Source organism: Perognathus longimembris, chromosome 14 (assembly GCF_023159225.1).
Source record: "Perognathus longimembris pacificus isolate PPM17 chromosome 14, ASM2315922v1, whole genome shotgun sequence".
In the NCBI taxonomy this organism is placed as follows: Eukaryota; Metazoa; Chordata; class Mammalia; order Rodentia; family Heteromyidae; genus Perognathus; species Perognathus longimembris.
The window spans coordinates 33098446-33119413 of NC_063174.1; the positions used below are offsets into that span (position 1 = coordinate 33098446).

General features: G+C 42.9%; 1 protein-coding gene across 4 annotated transcripts in view; it reads left to right on the top strand.

Moving 5' to 3' along the window:
* The window catches only part of Syne2 (spectrin repeat containing nuclear envelope protein 2), a 197788-nt gene that overhangs the window by 134854 nt on the left and 41966 nt on the right, over positions 1–20968 (top strand). For all 4 annotated transcript variants that reach the window (XM_048361958.1, XM_048361959.1, XM_048361960.1 and 1 more), the window contains 7 exons: positions 1236–1390; positions 1498–1642; positions 2897–2991; positions 3589–3823; positions 4821–5015; positions 7856–7981; positions 20248–20403. In XM_048361958.1, the coding sequence (XP_048217915.1) occupies positions 1236–1390; positions 1498–1642; positions 2897–2991; positions 3589–3823; positions 4821–5015; positions 7856–7981; positions 20248–20403 (1107 nt within the window). The remainder of the gene's footprint in view (positions 1–1235; positions 1391–1497; positions 1643–2896; positions 2992–3588; positions 3824–4820; positions 5016–7855; positions 7982–20247; positions 20404–20968) is intronic.

Here is a 20968-nt window from a genome sequence, read left to right on the forward strand (position 1 = left end):
AAAGCTAGCTAAGGCAGGAAAGGCTGTGAGACTTTTATCTATCTCCAGTTAACCACCAGAAAAAACAAAAAACAAAAAACAGAAGAGGTGCTATGGCTCAAAGTGGAAGAGCACTAGCCTTGAGCAAAAAATCTCCGGACAGTGTGCCCAGGCTCTGAGTTGGAGCCCCATGGCTAACAAAGTAAATAATAAAATATTCTTACAATTGAGTACTTTGCTCTTTTAAATTACCTTAGTAAGTTTTCTATAGTTAATGTAAGTGAATGAGACAATTGGAGCATTCTGGATTTTGAAGGATTGATTTTTATAACCATAGATTAGGAATCAGAATATGATATCCAAGACATACACAGACACATCTGAGAGTTTGTAAATAAAGTTTGATTTAAACCCAGCCATGCCCCTCCATTTACACACTAACTACAAGAGTTCTCTTGTAGTTGCTGCAAGGCTGAGTTGAGTTGTTTTAGGCCCATAAAAGCCTAAAATATTGATGATTTGGCTTTTTATAGAACATGTTTGCTGACTCTGACCTAGAATATTACAGCACAATCCTAGTGAGGATGTGGATATTGAGAAAGAGGCTTGTTTAACATAGAGCTGACCTAGAGGCTGTCCCTGAAATATCTGTTTCAAATGAAGAGTTGGTAATGTTTACTTTCTTCTGATTTCATATTCTATCAAAATATGAGCGGGATACTCATATTTTGTGGTAGAACACTTGACCCCTTCCCCTCAATTCTTTTTGCTTTGCTTATTTTTCAGGTAACATTTTATAGTTTTGCCCAGGGTCAGGCTTGGATCACAATCCAGGCTTGGATCACAGTCCTCTTTCCTCTGTTTCTTATAGAACTGGGATTACAGGCACGTGCCACAATGCCCAGCTTTGAAATAATCTCCATAACTTTTGCCAAGCCTACCTTGAACCATGATCCCCCCAATCTCCACTCCCCAGTAATTGGTACATTCATGAACCACTTTGCTTCTGCCCCAGAAATAGTGTTGTTGTTTTTTTTGGTCTTGTTGAAAGACAAAAATCTGGTGTGCCTTCCTACTTCCTGGGTTGTTTTGGATGTGACCACCTGTCCCATTGGTATCCCAGGACAGTAGCTCTAAGTGAGCCCTATATTTAGCTCAGGTCCTGATTTTCCTCATCTTTGAGATAAGAAGCCCATGTTGTCATCTAGGTATAGTGCTGACATCTAAACATCTGGACGTGATTAATTCTCTTCTAGAATCCTGTGTTGGCCCTGACAGCCAAGTCACCAGACATTGAACGTTTGAACGAAGAGAGCCTCAAGCTCCCACTCAGTGACATTGCCATAAAAACACTACAGACCGTGAACCGCCAGTGGACCCGGGCCACAGCCACGGCACTGGACCGCTGCAGGTCAGCACACCGATTCTCTGCTGTCATTTCTGTGAAGGTAAAATTAACAGCTCTGAGTTCAGGAAGGTCATTTTTCTGTGACTCTGCCTTGTTTTAAACCTTTGTAGTGAACTTCAGGAAAGTGCACTGAATGAGAGGTTTCTTCATTGCTGTGAGAAGTGGGTCGAGCTGTTGGAGAAGACAGAAGAGATGCTCAAGGTGGATACTGCCCGTAGCCTCCCGGCTCTCCTGGACCAGCAGAAGGCATTTGCAGTAAGCCCCTGCTCTCCGCAAACCATCTTTTCATTTTCTTCCCTCTTTTAGGTACTAGGGCTTGAACTCAGAGCCTGGGCACTGTCCCTTAGCTTTTTTGCTCAAGGCTGGTACTCTATTATACTGTGTGTGTGTGTGGTAAGATTCTCCTGGACTTTTCTGCCCAGGCTGGTTTCAAACTTGATCCTCAGATTTCATCCTCCTGAGTAGCTAGGATGACAGAGGTGAGCCCTCAGAGCCTGGCTGTCATTCCTCTTCTTTTTGTGTTTTGAGGGTTTGGGTTTTTGAGACAAATTGTCCCTTTGTAGGCCAAGCTGCCCTGAAACTCAGTGTGGTCCAGACCAGCCTCATTGAATGTGTGTCTTTCAGCAAATTCAGCTGTCCATTGTGATTTGTAAAATGCTTGCACATTTCAAAATTTTCAACATGTTTTTTCTGCTCAGTTTTATGAATGACAGATAGCATGCCCAGGTTTCCTGAAGTGCCCGGAAACTTGTAGAACAACTTTGCTTCCACAGAATGCAGACCTGTGCCAATCTACCAAGACAAGTTCAAGGGCTCAGAATCATTGCACTTTTACTGCCTAATTGACTATACAGTGAGGCGCCTGGGATAATTATAATGTAGCATTAATAGCATCAAGATGAGTTTCCCATCCTGTACTATTGGATATTTAAAACACTTCTAGATACAAGGAGTAGCATTGGTCCATGTGCATTGTACTCCTAAATGTTGAAGTGAAACCCCTTTGCATAACTGCTTTTCAGTAATTTTAATTAAAACAAGACATTTTTAGGGCTAGGAATATGGTTTAGTGGTAGAGTGCTTGCCTAGCATGCATGAAGCCCTGGGTTCAATTCCTCAGTATCACATAAACAGAAGCTGGAAGTGGCGTTGTCTCAAGTAGTAGAGTGCTAACCTTGAGCAAAAAGAAGCTCAGGGCCAGTGCCCAAACCCTGCATTCAAGCCCCAGGACTGGCAATTAATAAATAAATAAGACGTTTTTTGTGGTTATTCTGCATTTCAGAAGTTTGCAGGATTAGGCATTTAGGCATAATTGTTATTAGACCTGTTTGCTTTTAGTATTCTATTTCTACTTAATAATTGATATGATAGTTGGACGTTTTTTAGTTGAGTTCAAATAATTTGAAAATTCATCATTTCTTCCATCCTTTGAGTACTTCAATTTTAATAGGAAGTAGAAGTTCGATATTCAGATAAGCATATTGATATTTTATATTTTGATTCCCGCAGATGTTAGAAGCTGAGATGTGTATAAACCAGTCAATTTCTGATTCTTACATCACTCAATCCTTACAACTCCTGGACACAAGAGAACTAGAGAAGAGGTAAGCTGTCAGGGACTTAGAGGCCGAAACCGTGGCTGGGCACAGGCCTTATGATTTGGGTACCTGTGTATGGGGAGTGGGGTGATATTTCAATACAAAGGTATAATGTGAGGTCATCAAATCAAGACAATTAGCGTCAAACCATCGCACTCAGCTTTTTTATTGGTTGAGGTAGAGGTCTTGCAAACTTTTTGCTCTGGCTGGGCTTAGAGTGCAATCCTCCAGATCTCTACCTCCTGGGTAGCTAGAATTATGGGTGTGAGCCACCAAGCCTGGACCACTGATCCATTTTCTTCAGTTCCATGAGGTTTTTGGTATAATATTTGCTACAATAGCTTAGAGTTAAGAAACAGTGGCTGTGCATGCTAGCACACTAGAAGGTATATTTCAGGGGGTATCTTCTGCTAAACACCTTTAAACTACTACACACTGCCCCCGATGCTCAAGTGAATTAGGGTCCAGGTTTGAAGAAGTTGTTTGTCCCATGTGCATTATGTGCACAAATTGTGAGCGCTTCTATTACTTGCTGCTAATTATTTTTTTCCTACCTGCTCATGTCAAGAATCTCTAACCATCCTCTCCCTGCCCCCCCCCCAGACCAGATTTTGTTTCTGAATTCTCTAAGTTGACAGACCAGTGGCAGAGTGCTACACAGGGCTTTCGGCAGAAGAAGCGGGACATCGACGGGCTGGTGAGGCAGTGGCAGTATTTCAGCAGCTCCGCGGAGGACTTGCTGCGCTTCCTCTCCAGTACCTGCCACCTGCTGTCTGCCGTGAAGAGCCAGGGTGACTACAGCCTCTACCAGAGCAGACGTATGATCCTCGAGCTGAAGGTACTGTGGGCAGTCGCAGCACAAGAGTCATGGGCGGGCTTCACTATGGAGATGTTCCCCCACCTCATCGCTCTGGTGCTGTGGTGCATGTGCGCTCTGTGCATTGCGAAGCCAGCCTGCCACAGTCACCACACCCCACAGCCTAGATGAATGGATCAGAAGTTCCATCCCACCATTCACCTAGAAAGAGCAGAACTCAAAGGAGGTTTACAGTGAAGATGGGTGGGTAGAATGGAAGACATTTAGAGTAACAGGTTTTTATCACCCTAATGCTTAAGGCATTGGCTGTGTGTGTGTGTGTGTGTGTGTGTGTGTGTGTGTGTGTGTATACTAGAGCCTGAACTCAGGTCCTGGACACTGTCCTGTAGCTGTTTTGCTCAATGCTGGAACACTAAGGGGAGCTTCAGCCACAGCTCCCCTTAGTTGTCTTATTTTTGTTTGTTTGTTGGGCTGGCTGGTTCTAGGGCTTGAACTCAGGGCCCGGGCGCTGTCCCAAGCTTTTTTGTTCAAAGCTAGCACTCTACCACTTGAGCCACAGGTCTACCTGACTGTCCGGTGGTTAACTGGAGATAAAAGAATACTTTATTTGGGAGTATGCTGTCCCTTCAAGGTAAAACTAGCTTTTGATGTGAATAAGTGTTCGTGTGTACATTCTGACCACATTTGTCTAATTTATGTCTGATTAAACACTTCAGAAAAGTTCAGAAGGGGCTAGGGATGTGGCCTAGTGGCAAGAATGCTTGCTTTGTCTACATGAGGCCCCGGGTTCAATTCCCCAGCACTACATATACAGAAAATGGCCGGAAGTGGCACTGTGGCTCAAGTGGCAGAATGCTAGCCTTGAGCAAAAAGAAGACAGGGACAGTGCTCAGGCCCTGAGGACTGGCAAAAAAAAAAAAAAAAAAACAGAAAAGTTCAGAAGGAAATACATGTTAACACCTAATCACATTTTTATCAAATCAGATTCTCAGCCCCATCACTTTTTTTGTCTTTGTAGAATAAAGAGATCCATTTGCAGCGCTGGAGAACAACCTATGTGCTAACCTTGGAGGCTGGGGAGAAGTTACGGGCCATGCCTAACCTGGGTGCTAAGGATTCAATTGATCAGATGATCAGTCAGCTCCAAGACACCTGGCAGGACACAGAGCTGCAGCTAGGCGAGATGATCAAACGGTTCCAGAGCATTGTGGAGGTGACCCTTCACTTACTTTTCTGTTTGTGATAGTTACACATCATGCAAGTAATTTTGTTTGCAATGTGAAAAAGGAAGAAATTTTAGAAAATCTAGTACTGGGATTGTACCATGGGAAGTTAAGTCCTACTAATCTTTGAGTTGTGCCAGTCACTTAATAAAAAAGAAAACAGCATGGAAAAGAGCTCACGGTTGAGGATATAAGAACTTGAAGTAGGGCTGGGGATATGGCCTAGTGGCAAAGAGTGCTTTCCTCGTATACATGAAGCCCTGGGTTCAATTCTCCAGCACCACATATACAGAAAAGGCCAGAAGTGGCGCTGTGGCTCAAGTGGTAGAGTGGTAGCCTTGAGCAAAAAGAAGCCAGGGACAGTGCTCAGGCCCTGAGCCCAAGCCCCAGGACTGGCAAAAAAAGAACTTGAAGTACTCCTATGATGTACTTTCTTGGGTGCCAGACCTGAGACTTGAACTCAAAGTCTGGACTCTGTCCCTAAGCTTCTTTTGTTGAAAGCTACTGCTCTACCATATGAGCCACAGCTCCACATCTGGCTTTTTTTTTTTTTTTTTTTTTTTTGCCAGTCCTGGGCCTTGGACTTGGGTCTGAGCACCGTCCCTGGCTTCTTTTTGCTCAAGGCTAGCACTCTGCCACTTGAGCCATAGCGCCACTTCTGGCCTTTTTCTACATATGTGGTGCTGGGGAATTGAACCCAGGACTTCATGTATAGGAGGCAAGCACTCTTGCCACTAGGCCATATTCCCAGCCCTTTTTTTTTTTTTTTTTTTTTTTATTGGTTAACTGGAGATGTATCTCATGGTCTTTCCTTCCCCAGGCTGCCTTCAAACCATGATCCTCAGATCTCAGCTTCCTAAGTATCTAGCATTGGTACAGCCTTGAGCCATGGACACCCAGCTTATTAAGGTTTTTTGTTTTGTTTTGTTTTGTTTTGTTTTTTGGCAGTCATGGAGTTTCAACTGAGATCCTGGCACTGTCCCTGAGCTCTTTTGCTCAAAGTTAGTTCTCTACCCCTTTGAACCACAGCACCACTTCTGATTTTCTGATGGTTAATTTGGAGATTAAGAGTCTCTGAGCCAGCTGGCTTTGAACCTCTATCCTCAGATCTCAGCCTCCTGAGTACCAGAATTACAGGCATGAGCCACCAGTGCCTGGCTAAGATGTGTTTTTATGAGTACTTTCTATATATGTTCTGCAGTCTTGGGTTGTAATAAATGAAATTAAGTACAGAGATACTAAAATTCTCTGCCATCATCAGAGAATGTACTTTTCCACACAATGAACATCCTAGATAATTTAGGACTATTTATTTAAGAAGTGAAATATTTTATTCTGAGTCATTAGTATAAAGTCATTGTTTTGCCAAAAATATCTCAAGGACTCTGAACCAAATTAAGCCTAACACTAGAATGCTCTTTTTGAGTTCTGATGCCATTTTAATTATTTGTCTTTCTCTCTTCTGAGTAGAAACTTTGTGTGTGTGTACCCATCATGGGGCTTGAACTCAAGACATGGGTGCTGTCCCTGAACTTCTTTTGTTCAAGGCTAGTACTCTACCACTTGAGTCTCAGCTTCACTTCTGGCTTTCCCATGCTTAATTGGAGATAAGTCTCATGGACTTGCCTACCCAGGCAAGCTTCAAAGCATGATCCTCAGATCTCAACTTCCTGAGAAACTAGGATTACAGGAGTGAGCTACTGGTGCCCAGCAAGCTATCTGTTTGACATTGTATTTTTTTTTTTGAGCTATTGCAAATGGTCCACTTGCCTCCTAATCTGCTGTGTATACCCATAGTAGATAACCAAGCTGGTCAGGGATGTTTTGCCAAATCAAGAATCAGTATTCTATGAGACTGTTTTCTTATTTTTAAATGTGTCAATACTTTCCCTGCTGTATCCTAAGGTTCTTATGCTTACAATTTATTAATAACACTTGGATGTGAGAGGGTCAACCCAGACAGGCAACAGGAAATGCAGAGCAGGGGGAAGGAGGGGACACGTGGTCAGAATACTTTCTGTGAAAATGATTGAGATTAGTTTTGGAAGGCGAAGGGAATGAAAGAGTATGATGGAGGGAGGGAGTCTGACAAGGCTTATTGTATGCCTATGTGGACATATCAAAATGAAACCCCCTTGGACAACTAACTGATGCTAATTAAAAAGGTGGAGAGAGCTGGGTGCCTGCAGCTCATACCTATAATCTTAGCTACTCAAGAGGCTGAGATTTGAGGATCCTGGTTCAAAATCAGCCCAGGCAGGAAAGTCAGTAAGACTGACTTATCTCCAATAAGCTACCAAAAAAAAAAAAAAGCCAGAAGCACAGTGTGGTGGCTCAAGTGGTAGAGCACTAGCCTTGAGCAAAAAAAGCTCAAGCCCTAGGACAACACACACACACACACACACACACACACACACACACACACACGTACATAGAGGCAGAGAGTCAGGGAGGGGTGACAACAGAAAAGATGAAGTAGCTGAAAGCTTTTTGTTAAATCATATGTCAAGACCATAAATGGTGTAAGTTGCTCTTTAGTTTGCAGTTAAGATACAAGACTCTCCAAAATTAGACTAGAAATATGATTAGATTGGTATAAGGAAGGAGAAGGAACTAGTTTCAAACAATCTAACCCAGAGCTTCAAATGAGCCCCAAGGCGAGCTGACACCCCTTTTCAGATCAGCTACAGAGACAAGGAAACAGGTTTTCTGAGTGATTTACCAAATCATGCTTCCAAGGAACACTATGTGGATTAAATGAGCAGTCCTATTTCTGCAGTTCATTCTTATAGTCCATGAACTTACCCATTTTAATACTGTTTTCAAATAGACCTGGGACCAGTGTGAAAAGAAAATCAAGGAGCTGAAAAGCAGGCTGCAGGTTTTAAAAGCACAAAGCCAAGATCCTCTCCCTGAACTGCATGAGGACCTCCACAAAGAAAAGGAGCTGATGAAGGTACTGGAGTCTGAAACAGTGGTCAAGATACTCAGCTCTTTGCTGAGCACTGCAAGTATTTGCTTACAAGTCTCTATATTTGGGGCTGGGAATATGGCCTAGTGGTAAAGTGCTCGCCTCATATACCTGAAGCCCTGGGTTCAATTCCTCAGCACCACATACATAGAAAAAAGCCGGAAGTGGCCCTGTGGCTCAAGAGGTAGAGTGCTAACCTTGAACAAAAAGAAGCCAGGCACAGTACTCAGGCCCTGAGTCCACACCCCAGGACTGGCAGAAAAAAAAAAAAAAGTCTCTATATTCACACTGAGTTCTCGGTTTACTTGGAAGGGTTTTAGCCTATCTTCTGTCTAACATCACATCTGGGGATCTTCTAGCTTTAGACTTAATGCTTTTTACAATTCTTATGTGAAGATAAAAAGACTTGAAGAAATGCCCTTCTTTGGTTGTTAGAGGCTTTCTCCTTTACGTCTTCTTTTTCTCTGTTTCTCTTCTGTAATGTAAGATTACTTGAAATCTTAGAGGCTATATATATCTGAGATATATTCTTTCACCAAATAACCTTGTCTTTGAAATAAGAGTGAAGAATGATTACAGAATTCTTTTTATAAAAAATCAGTAGGTTAATTTTTTGTGTGAGTACATTTTTATAAAACCTTGCAAATTATTCTGCCTAATCACATACTACCAAACATTTCTAGATATGACAGGTCTTTGCAGAAGGCAATCTAAAGGATAAGAATATGACCATAAAATTCCCACTCCACCAATTTCATGTTCAAAAGACATGGAGAGGAGCCCAATGCTGGTGGCTCATGAAAGTCTAGTTACTCTGGAGGCTGAGATCTGAGGATCTCAGTTCAAAGCCAGACTGGACAGGAAAGTCCTTGAGACTCTTCTCCAATTAAGCACCAAAAATGGCAAAAGTGGAGCTGTGGCTCAAGTGGCAGAGTGCTATCCTTGAGCATAAAAGCTCAGAGACAGTGCCCAGACCCTGAGTTCAAGCCCAAAGATAGTTACCAAAAACTAAAACAAACCATGGAGAGGACTGGCAATGTAGAGTTCTTACCTAGCATACACAGGGCCCTGCGTTCAATCCCTAGCACCACAAGACACAAGACCTGTTGTGATGTGGGGTTTTGTGTGTTTTGAGGTTGTTTTACTTTGTTTTCTCTCAAGTGATTTTAGGGCTCAAATTGAAAAAGTAAGTGGCATTTAATGCTGATAATCCCAACAGTCAGAGGGCTGAGGCAGGAAGATGGGGAGTTTGAAGCCAGCTGGGCATTCCTCAAAAAGGAAAAACATTATGATAGAGTAAGTAGTAGTATTCTTGAAGCCATTTCACAAATGAGGGTCTGTATAGCTTCCTACGCCTTTTTTTCTTTCTTGCAAAATGTGCTAAAAAAAAAAAAAAATCACAGCATGACAAACTGCCACACAGCTAGCTATCAATTAGTTAAGGAAATAAAGTGTTTACAAATATAGTTCAAGTACCTCCATTTAATTACCAATATCCTCACCTGCTCTGAGGTGTCTACCACCACCCACCCCAACTTTGCTATTTTATATCCTTATTTTGTTTTGGGTTTTTTTTTTCTAGTGCTGGACCTTGAACTCAGGGCTTAGCACAGCCATGGTTCTGGCTTTTTTTTTTTTTTTAAATGGTGGTTAATCAGAGAGAAGAGTCTTAGGGACATTCCTGCCCAGGCTGGCTTTAATTGTGATCCTCAAATTTCAGCCTCCAGAGTATCTAGGATTAAAGGCATGAGCCACCTGCACCTACCTTTCCTTTTGCATTTCTTTATATTGCAACTCTCAATGAAATATACAAGTAAGCAATGTCATACTGTAATATATATTTATATTAATTATATGCTGCATATTATGTATAGGCCCTATCATATCTGCCATTTTTTGAATTGCCTGTTTATACTTTTTATTCAATTTTGTGTTGACCAATTTGTCATCTTCTTGATTGAAATGCTTACACTGTCGAATACAATGTAAATGTGTTCAGCTGTAGGAGAGCTTGTTCTACTTTTATTTTTGTGTCACTGCTTGAACAAAAGACTATGTTCTTGTAATATAGGTCAATGTATTGATATTTTCCTATATGATGTATACTCTCTTTTCCTTTGGGAAATAAATATCTATACTTAAAATACACACTAATAGCTGAGCACTGGTGGCTCACGCCTATAATCCTAGCTGCTCAGGAGGCTGAGATCTGAGAATCACAGTTCAAAGTCAGCCCAGGCAGAAAAGTCTGTAAGACTCTTTTTTTTTTTTTTTTGGGGGGGGGGCCAGTCCTGGGGCTTGGACTCAGGGCCTGAGCACTGTCCCTGGCTTCTTCTTGCTCAAGGCTAGCACTCTGCCACTTGAGCCACAGCGCCACTTCTGGCCATTTTCTGTATATGTGGTGCTGGGGAATCGAACCTAGGGCTTCATGTATACGAGGCAAGCACTCTAGCCACTAGGCCATATCCCCAGCCCTGTAAGACTCTTAACTTCAAGTAATCATTAAAAAAAAAAGCCAGAAGTAGAACTGTGGCTCAAGTAGAAGAGCACTAGTCTTGAGTTCAAAAAGCTCATAGCGGCCAGGCCCTGAGTTCAAGCCCAGGACCAGCAAAAAGCACAACTCTTATTTCCCTCTGGAAGCTTTCAAGTGTTGCTTTTTGCCTTTGCCTCTTTATTTAGTTTTAAGAATTGTTTACAAAGGCTTTAAGTGAATGGCTATCTTGAATATTATTCGTGTGGGTAGCTAGTTATCCTGCTGGCTGTATGTTGAATAGTCCAGAGTCACATCTTAAGTTCTCACATAAGCTTGTTTCACAGTTCTCTACCCTATTGCCTTATTCTATTTCTTCAGCTTCCGTATCAAACTATCTTGATCACTATGCTTTTATTATAACATCTTCATTTCAGTGGTGATGTGTAGCTGCACTTGTTCTTCCACATTCCTTGGGTCTTTGTTCTTTTATAATCCCTCCCCTTTGCCATTACTGGAGATCAAACCCAGAATCTGCTATATGCTAGGCAAGTGCTCTGACATGGAGCTGCACCCTCACCTAGCTCTTAACTTTAGAAGCAACCTTCCAAACTATAAAAAGTCCTGATAAGACTTGGTAGAATTGCATTCACTTTGTAGAGTCATTTGATGCAAAGTAATATCTTCTTTTTTTTTTTTTATTAATTGGACATAAATTTTTTTACAAGGTGTTGTGCAAAGAGGGTGCAGTTACATAGTAGGGCAGTGTGTACATTTCTTATGATATCTTACAACCTGTTTTTCTATCCCTTGTCTAGGTCAGGTTGACATATATGCAATATACAATGTATCAAGAACATATACAGTATTCACAGACTTGGTCTCTACTGTCTCTCCGTCTCCCTTTGTTAACAGTCATATATCAGGGAGATCATGCCCCTTTGTTTTCTGTGTTCTAGGCTTGTCTCACTCAACATTATTTGTTCGAGTTCCGACCATTTCCCTGCAAATAACAATATTTCACCATTCCTAATCGCTATGTAGTATTCCATTGTGTATAAGTACCATATTTTTTGGATCCATTCGTCTGTGGAGGGGCATCTGGGTTGTTTCCATATTTTAGCTATTGTGAATTGTGCCGCGATAAACATGGTAGTACAAATGCCTTTTTGATATCTTGGATTTTGCTGTTTAGGATAGATGCCTAGGAGTGGTATGGCTGGGTCATAGGGTAGGTCTATATTGAGCTTTTTGAGAAACCTCCATACTGTTCTCCAAAGTGGTTGTACTAATTTGCACTCCCACCAACAATGGAGAAGGGTTCCTCTTTCCCCACAGCCCCTCCAGCATTTGTTGTTTCCTGAGTTCAGAGTATAGGCCATTCTAACTGGGGTGAGGTGGTATCTCAGGGTTGTTTTTATTTGCATTTCCTTTACTAGCAGGGATGTTGAGCATTTCCTCATATGTTTCTTTGCCATTTTTATATCTTCTCTTGTGAAGTCTCTCTTTAGCTCTTTTGCCCATTTCCTAATAGGTTTATTGGGCTTGGAGGGGCTTAGTTTTTTGAGTTCTCTGTAGATGACCGATATCAGGCCTTTGTCTGTTGCTGTGCTGGTAAATATCCTTTCCCATATCGTTGGCTGTCTTTCTATTTTGGTGGCTATGTCCTTAGCTGTGCAGAAACTTTTTAATTTGTAGTAGTCCCATTTGTCGAGTCTTTCTCCTATTTGTTGTGCCCCTGGGACTCTATTCAGGAAGTTCCTTCCTATGCCTATAAGTTCTAGTGTCTTTCCTACTCTGTCCTTCAGTAGTTTCAAGGATTCAGGTCTGATGTTGAGGTCCTTGATCCATTTTGAGTTGATCTTGGTGCATGGTGATAGGCTTGGGTCTACTTTGAGTTTTCTGCATATGGCTGCCCAGTTCTCCCAGCACCAGTAGTTGAAGAGGCTATGTTTATTCCATTGTATATCTTTAGCTCCTTTGTCGAATATCAGTTGGCTGTAAGAGTGCGGTTTTATTTCTGGGTCTTCAGTTCTAATCCATTGGTCTTCCGATCTGTTTTTATACCAATACCATGCTGTTTTTGTTATGATGGCCTTGTAGTAGATCTTGAAGTCAGGTATTGTGATTCCTCCTGCATTGCTTTTTTTGCCTAGAATTGCTTTGGCTATTCTAGTTTTTTGCTGTTCCATATGAATTTATGGATTGGTTTCTCTATTTCAGTGAAGAATGTGGCTGGGATTTTGATAGGTATTGCATTGAATTTGTATAACAATTTGGGCAATATGGCCATTTTCACTATATTGATTCTGCCTACCCATGAGCATGGGAGGTCTCCTTGTGTCTTCTTTGATTTCCCTTATTAGATTTTTGTAGTTTTCATTGAATAGGTCCGTCACGTCCTTGGTTAAGTTGATCCCTAGGTACTTTATTCTTTTTTTGGCTACTGTAAATGGAATTGTTTCCATAATTTCCTTTTCTGTTTGTCTATTGCTGGTGTACAGAAAAGCTGCTGACTTTTGTGGGTTGATTTTGTATCCTGCTACTTTGCCAAATTGGTTTATTAGGTGTAGGAGTTTGGGTACTGAGGTTTTTGGGTCCTTCAGATACAAGATCATGTCGTCTGCGAATAGGGATAACTTGATTTCTTCCTTGCCGATGTGGATCCCTTTGATGTCCTCCTCTTGCCTTATTGCTATGGCTAGGGATTCCAGCACTATGTTGAACAGAAGTGGGGAGAGTGGGCATCCTTGTCTTGTTCCTGATTTTAGGGGGAATGACTTAAGTTTCTCTCCATTTAATATGATATTAGCAGTTGGTCTGTTGTATATGGCTTTTATTGTTTTGAGGAATGTTCCATCTATTCCTGTTCTCTCCAAAGCTTTTAATAGGTATGGATGTTGTATTTTGTCAAAGGCTTTTTGGGCATCGACTGAGATAACAATGTGATTCTTGATTTTAGTTCTGTTTATGTGGTGAATTACGTTGATTGATTTACGGATGTTGAACCATCCTTGTGACTGAGGGATGAAGCCTACTTGGTCATGATGTATGATATTCTTGATCACTTTCTGGATCCTATTAGCTAATATTTTATTGAGGAGCTTTGCATCTGTGTTCATTAGTGATATTGGTCTGTAGTTCTCTTTTTTTGTTGGGTCTTTGCCTGGTTTGGGAATTAGTATGATATTAGCTTCGTAGAATGAGTTTGGGATTTCTCCCTCCATTTCTATTTCGCGGAAGAGTTTGAGGAGTATTGGAATTAGCTCCTCACTAAAGGTTTTGTAGAATTCGTTGGTGAATCCATCTGGGCCTGGGCTTTTCTTAGTAGGGAGGTTCTTGATTACCTCCTGTATCTCACCGTAAGTTATTGGTTTATTTAGCTGATTTATTTCTTCTTGGTTCAGTTTGGGCAGTTTGTACTTCTCTAAGAATTGATCCATTTCTGTAGAATTATTGTTTTTTGCTGAGTAGAGGTTTTGGAAATAGCTCCTTATGATTGTTTGAATATCGTGTGTACTTGTTGTAATTTTTCCTGTGGAGTCCCTGATTTTACGAATATGAGTCTCTTCTCTTCTTTTTTTTGTAAGTCTTGCAAGGGGTCTGTCAATTTTATTTATTTTCTCAAAGAACCAGCTTTTAGTCTTATTTATTTGTTGAATGGTCTTTCTATTTTCAATCAGATTTATCTCTTCTTTAATCTTTGTGATCTCTCCCCTCCTAGTCGTTTTAGATTCTGTCATTTCTTGTTTCTCCAGTTGTTTTAGTTTCATCGTGAGGGTATTCACCTGCTCTGCTTCCATTCTTTTAATGTGGGTGCTGAGTGCAATGATCTTGCCCCTCAGTACTGCCTTAGCTGTGTCCCATAGGTTTCTTTGTGATGTGTTTTCTTTGTCATTGTGGCTTATGAATTCGTTGATTTCATCTTTAATTTGATCTGTAGCCCAAGTGTTGGATAGCAGCATGGGGTTTAGCCTCCACGAGTGTGTATAGGCTCTGTGGTATCCTTTGTTGTTGAGGGTTACCTTTAATCCACTGTGATCAGATATAATACATGGGATGACGTCAATACTTTTGTATTTGCTGAGGTTCTTTGTGTGGGCTATGACGTGGTCTATTTTGGAATATGATCCATGGGCTGCTGAAAAGAAGGTGTATTGGGTCTCTGTGGGGTGAAAGGTTCTATATAGGTCTGTTAGATCCATTTGGGAAATGGTGTTATTTAGGTCCTCAGCTCCCTTACTAATCCTCTGAGTGTTGGATCTGTCTCTTGGAGAGAGAGGAGTATTAAAGTCACCCACTATGATTGTGTTTGCGTCTATCTTGCTCTGTAATTCTTTGAGAATTTGCTTGACATATGTCGGGCCTCTTTTGTTTGGTGAGTATACATTTATCACCGTGATTTCTTGATTCTGTATTTTTCCTTGTATTAATATGTAGTGTCCTTCTTTGTCTTTTTGAGTGGACTTTAAAGAGAAGTCAAGCTTGTCTGAGATCAGGATGGCTACACCTGCCGTTTTGGTGGATGCATTTGCTTGGTAGATCTTGCTCCATCCTTTCACTCGAAGCCTGTTTTTGTCCCTTGCTGTAAGGTGGGTCTCTTGTAGACAGCAGATGTCAACTTTTTGTTTGCGAATCCATTCTGCCAGTCTGCTCCTCTTTATCGGGGAGTTTAAACCATTTATATTTAAAGAGATCAAGGATAAGGGTGTTTTTTCTCCTTCCATTTTCTTGGTGGGCTGTTTTTTCTTCTTTTTTTTTTTTTTTTTCTTCTTGTCTTTAGTGAGCTTGTGTTTCTGCTGGACTTTGGCTATTGAAGTTTCTTTCTGATTCTGTCTGTGTGTCTTTTACGATCTCTGTTGGGTGGGGTTCCCCTCTTAATATTCGCTGTAGGGCTGGTTTTTTATTCACATACTCCTTTAGCTCCTCTTTGGTGTGGAAAGATCTGGTTCTCCCTTCGAATGTGAACTCCAATTTCGCTGGATATTTGATCCGAGGTTGTAAATTGTTATTCTGGAGTACTTGGATGGTGTTCTTCCACTCGCTTCGAGCTTGGTAAGTTTGTGTGGATAAGTCGGATGTTATTCGAATCCTCTTCCCATTGAAAAAAGTTTCCTTCTTCGCTTTGGCTGAATTCAGAATTTGCTCTTTAATCTTGAGGTCTGTAGTCTTGAATATTATGTGCCTTGGGGTGGCTTTCCTGGGGTCTGGCCTGCCAGGTGTCCTATAGGCTTCGGTTACCTGGATGGGGTCCCCTGTGAGATTGGGGAAGTTTTCTGCAATAACTTTATTGAGAACATGATTAAGCCCTCTGCTCTGGTATTCGGCTCCTTCTTCTATTCCAATTATGCGCAGATTATATCTCTTGTCTTTGTCCATTAGTTCCTGGATTAGTCTTCCCTGAAGCTTCACCTTTTCTTGGAGTGTGGTCATTTTCTGGTTGTTGTCAGCTGCTTCATCGTCCAGGCGAGAGATTCTGGATTCTATATGGTCTACTCTTTGTGTCATGGTTTCAATTGCGGAGTTTATGGATGTCAGAGAGCTATTTATGGTTGTCATATCAGCTCTGATCGTGGAGATTTCTTCCTTTAAAGAGTTGTATTTTAAATCTATTTTTTCATGCATTTCAATTCTTAGGATGTGGAGATTTTCTTTAAAGGCAGCTTGCATTGTATCCATTTTTGCTTCCATTTCTTTAAAGCAGGTCTGCATTGTATCCAGTTTTGCTTCCATTTCTTTCTTGGCTTCCTGGGTGTCCTTCCAGATTTCCGCTCTAAATTCCTGGAATTGTTTTCTGATTTCATTTCTGACGCTTTCGATCATTCCTGTTAACATGGCCTCATTTGCTTTTTTAGTCTCCATCTCCTCTTCAGTCGTGCTGCTTTTTGGAGCTGGCGAGTTGGCTTGCCCTTTGATGAACTGAGTTATGTTTCTTTGTGATTTGCGCATCTGGAGATCTGGATGGCTTCTCAGGTTTGGTTTGTAGCTCCTCCCTCCCTCCTTTGTAGACGTGTCTACGGCAGCAGGTGCTGTCGCTGTGTCCCCGCCCACCAGTGCAGGGTACGCCTACCAGAGCGGGCGCTGTCGCTGGGGGCCCCGCCCTCCTGTGCGCTGTGCGTTCAGTGCAACAGGCACTTCGGCGGGATATGCCTCCCAGAGCAAGTCCTGGGTTGTTGGGTTGTGCTTGCGCCCTCCCACGAGTCCGTTGGGGGGGGTACGTGTGGGGCCCAGTGGGATCGACTGTCCGGGTGTGGCTTGGCCCCTTCAGACCTCACCTCCGCTGTGAGGAGGGGGGACGTGATCAGGCTCTAGTGACCCTGCTGGGCTGGTATTGCCCACCAGCGCCTGTGGTTTTAGTTGTAAGAGTCTGCGAGGTCCAGGCGCCTCAGGTGGGGTTTGCACAACAGGCTGTCTCCCGGCCCCTGTTGGGAAGGGGGCGGGGCCGGTTCTGCCAGTTCAGGAACCTGTGGGGTGTTGGTGCTGCTGAGCCCTTCCCCTGCTAAACTGACTTCCCAGCGCCTGATGGGAGCTTCCCTGCCTGATTTGTGGGTTCTTTGTTCCCACAGGGGTGGGGGAGGGGGGAGGGAGGGCACTCACTTTTGCTGCTTTGTGTGTGTGTCCCTCGCAGCCGTTGGCCCTCCAGGGGTTGGCTAAGTGTCGTGGTGGCTTCCCTGGTTCCCGATTTCTGCCGCGCTGGGTTCCCTTGTCCAAACCCGGTGTGGACCCGAACTTCTCGTCGCTGCCGGTGTGTCTTGGTCCGCACCCTGCCTTGTGTCCGTGGGGTCTCCCCCTATATGAATTCTGCGCTACTGGCAGCCTGTCTGCCGATCGCCGGGTTCCCCTTTCCCAGCCTGACCCTGTTTGGGCCAGGGTCGGCTGGTGGGGGGAGGGTGCCCCGGTGAATCTCCGGCTCCGTGTAGGTTTTCGGTTCTTCTTTTTTGCTCCTTTTTGTTTTCCTGCGTTTCTCCACTGCTTCTGGCTGCTGGTTTTGCTGGGTTCTTGATGGGGTGTTGGGTGTTGGGGTTCCCAGCTCACTATGCCGTTGGAGCGAGTCGGGTGCCTCCCTATTCCATCGGCGCCATCTTTCTTCTTAAGTAATATCTTCTTGATATTGAATATTTCAGCTCATGAATGTGGCCTACTTCTCTTTTTAGCTATATTTAAGTGGTTTTCAGTAATGTTTAATTTTCCATACATAGTATGGTATATCTTTTGTTAGAGATAGCTCTTGGTGTGCCTTTGTTGTTATTTTGGTTTGGCTTTAACAACCCTGGGGATCGAACTCAGAACCTGGTGTATGAGAGGAAAGCACTCTACCACTTAAGCCACTGGTCATTGCTTTTGAAACTATTTTAAAATACTTATTTTTCTGATTTAATTTATTATTTTTATCTTTTTTGTGTGTGGTGGGAGATTGAGCCTAAGGGTGTGCATTCACATGTGCGCGCGCGTACATGCACACACGCGCGTGCACACAGGAGTCCACTTATACCAGTACTAGGGCTGGAACTTGGGGTCTCATACTCCCTTAGCTTTTTCCACCCACGGCTGGTGCTCTATACCACTTGAGCCACCACATTTCATCTAGTATTTTTGTTGTTGTTTTGGGTTTTTTTGCTTGTTAGTTGAGTATAAGAATCTCTCAAATTTGTTTGCCTAGGCTGGCTTCAAACCACAATCCACAGATCTTAAAGGCCCATTGAGTAGCTAGGATCACAGGTATGAGCCTGTATAATATTATTATGATAATATTATTAATATGATTACTATTATTAATATGTCATTAATATGATTAGTATGATAGTATTATTAATAATAATTAATAATAAAATAATAGCTATTTTTTTAAGACAAATGAGCCAGGTGCTGGTGGCTCACACCTCAGTAAACTGAGATCTGAGGATTAAGGTTCACAGCCAGCCCAGAGAAGGAAAGTCTGTGTGATTCTTATCTCCAATTAACCACCAAAAAGACAAGAGTAGTCTAAGAGTTATTAAAAACTAAACATACCTACAACCCGGCCATACCACTCCTAGGCATCTACCCTGAACGTCATGAGCCAGGATATGATAAGTATTAAGTCCGTGAACAAAAGAACGAGTCTGTTAAAATGCAGAAGTTAAGCAGAGCTTTATTCTGCGCCAAGCATCAAGAAAGAACTGACAGGCAAGGCGGTTCCTGAACAGGGCCGACCCAGACTCGATCTTACAGGCTGATTTTATAGGGAAAAACCTCAAACCACAGGGCTATGCCTGACCTTTGATCACAAACGGCCCATACCAGGGGAATTTCACGTGGCTCTGTTGCTGTTACTTAGTTGATTGTTAATTACTTTTGAAACTACCTATTGTGACTCCTCTGCTGGGAGCCAGCCCTGGTGTGGGAAATGATTGTCACTCCCTTCTTGGGCAGTTCCCCACGCTTGGTTTTCTAGTTTCTGTGCTACACTCCTGCAAAGCTACATCTGCCAGGGTCACTCCAAGTTCATTCTGAGTTGGGGTCAAAACGGAGTCACCTGGGCTTTTAGACTGGCCCCTTCAATAAGGACACCTGCACATCCATGTTCATTGCTGCACTATCCACAATAGCAAAGATATGGAAACAGCCCAGATGCCCCATAGTAAATGAGTGGAGCCAAAAAATGTGGTACCCATACATTGTAAGGTTTGCCCCAAGAGGGCTCCATGCAGATGCCTCCCACCTCATTAAGTCTCCACCCAGTTACCTGGGTAACCAGCCTACCTAGAGGCATTCACTTCCCCCTTCCCTGAGGTCACATCCTAATCCACCTGGTCACACCCTCCTGCCCCTGCCCTAGATAAGGCAGGGCTTCTCTCCTGCCATGCATCACCTGGCCCACAGGCCAGCAGTTCGATAATAAACTAACTTTTCTCTCCTGCCTGAATACTGTATAGTGTTCTCCTTTATCGGCTTAATAACTCTTTAATAACTCCTACAAGTAGAGCTGTGGCTTAAATAATAGAGCACTAGCCTGCACCCAGGCCCTGAGTTCCCTAGCCCCAGGGTCAGCACAAAATAAATAGATTTTTAGAAGACAAATGAACTCTAGGGTATGGCTTGTGGTAGTTTGTCTAGATATTTCTGCCGCCCAAGGAAATCTTTTGCTGATTAATCTCTACTAATTATCAGGGGGAAAAATGCTCCATTATACTCTTTCATTTTGAAAGTTAGCTTAAAAAAAAAAAACTCCCTTAGAAGAGAAACTGTTATATGATGATCACCGTAGAAACACTGCAATTCTTAGGCATTTTTGGTTTGGTTTGGTTTGGTTTTGGTCAGTCATGGGGCTTGAACTCAGGACCTAGGCGCTGTCCCTGAGCTCTTTTGCTCAAGGCTAGTGCTATACCACTTTGAGCTACAGCACCACTTCTGGTTCTATCACCTAGCTGTGATACAGTTTCCAGATTAAAAATATGTGAGATTATTAAACTTGAGCTAATTATTAGATTTCACTGTCCTCTAAATTAACGTTCTAACCTACATGATTTTTAAATCAGAGTGAGTTACATAAAAGTTTGAGCTACCTGAGGGAATGAAAAGCGGGGTAGAAAGAATGTTCCTTTGAGAGCAAGATGGTCTGGAGCTGGCCAACCAGGACTTTGGGCCCAGCCAGGGCTGTTTCTCATTCCGAAGTTCCCTCCCCTTGCCTGGTCCCCTCCCCCAGAGTCTAATCAAAGGATTAGCCTACAGGTTTGGAAACAACAGCAGCTCCAGTTAAAGGCTTTTTTCTTTCTTTCTTTCTTCTTGTGTTTAAATGCAGGAACTAGAGAATCCGTTGACCAACTGGATTCAGAACTTGAAAGAACTTCAAACTATGAAGGCTGACCTGAGCCAGCACATTCTGGAGGAGGACGTGATGGTGCTGAAGGAGCAGATAGAGCATTTGCACAGACAATGGGAGGACCTCTGCCTTCGAGTAAGTCAGTTCTCCGCCCCGCACACTCGGCTGCCCTGTCCCCAGAGGCCAAAGTAGAAAGGAGTTTAATTTTGTTAAACCCAAGGCCCTTTTCCATAAGGTCCCTGCCACCTCTGTTCCTTTCGATGCAGAAGTTTAGAAGGCAGCAACATGCTGGACAGAAACGGCCCCTTTGTTTCCACGGCACTGGCCGCTCCAAGTTTGCACATTGTTAAGGAACTTTCTGAGAAGTCACCTTAAGTGGGGGGAAGAATGGCAGAGCTGAGGGGAGGTGCAGCTCAGCTCTCACTTGGGTGGATGGTGGCAAGTGTTATCTGCCCCTTAGGAGAAGCCTCTGGCCTCCGTCACAGTTCTTCTGAGCCTAACTGCAGGAGTTTTTACTGGGTGCTCCTAAGATGGTGGGGGACTCTGCATACACATGCAATTGGACTTTTATGTAGAAGAGTGAGGGTTTTAAAACTCAAGAAGTGATCAGATCAGATCAGCTGCTAAACCTGGGGGTGGGGGGCTCAGCAGCTCACTGCTCCCCGGGATGGAGTCATGGTGAGAGTATTAGACAGTTTAT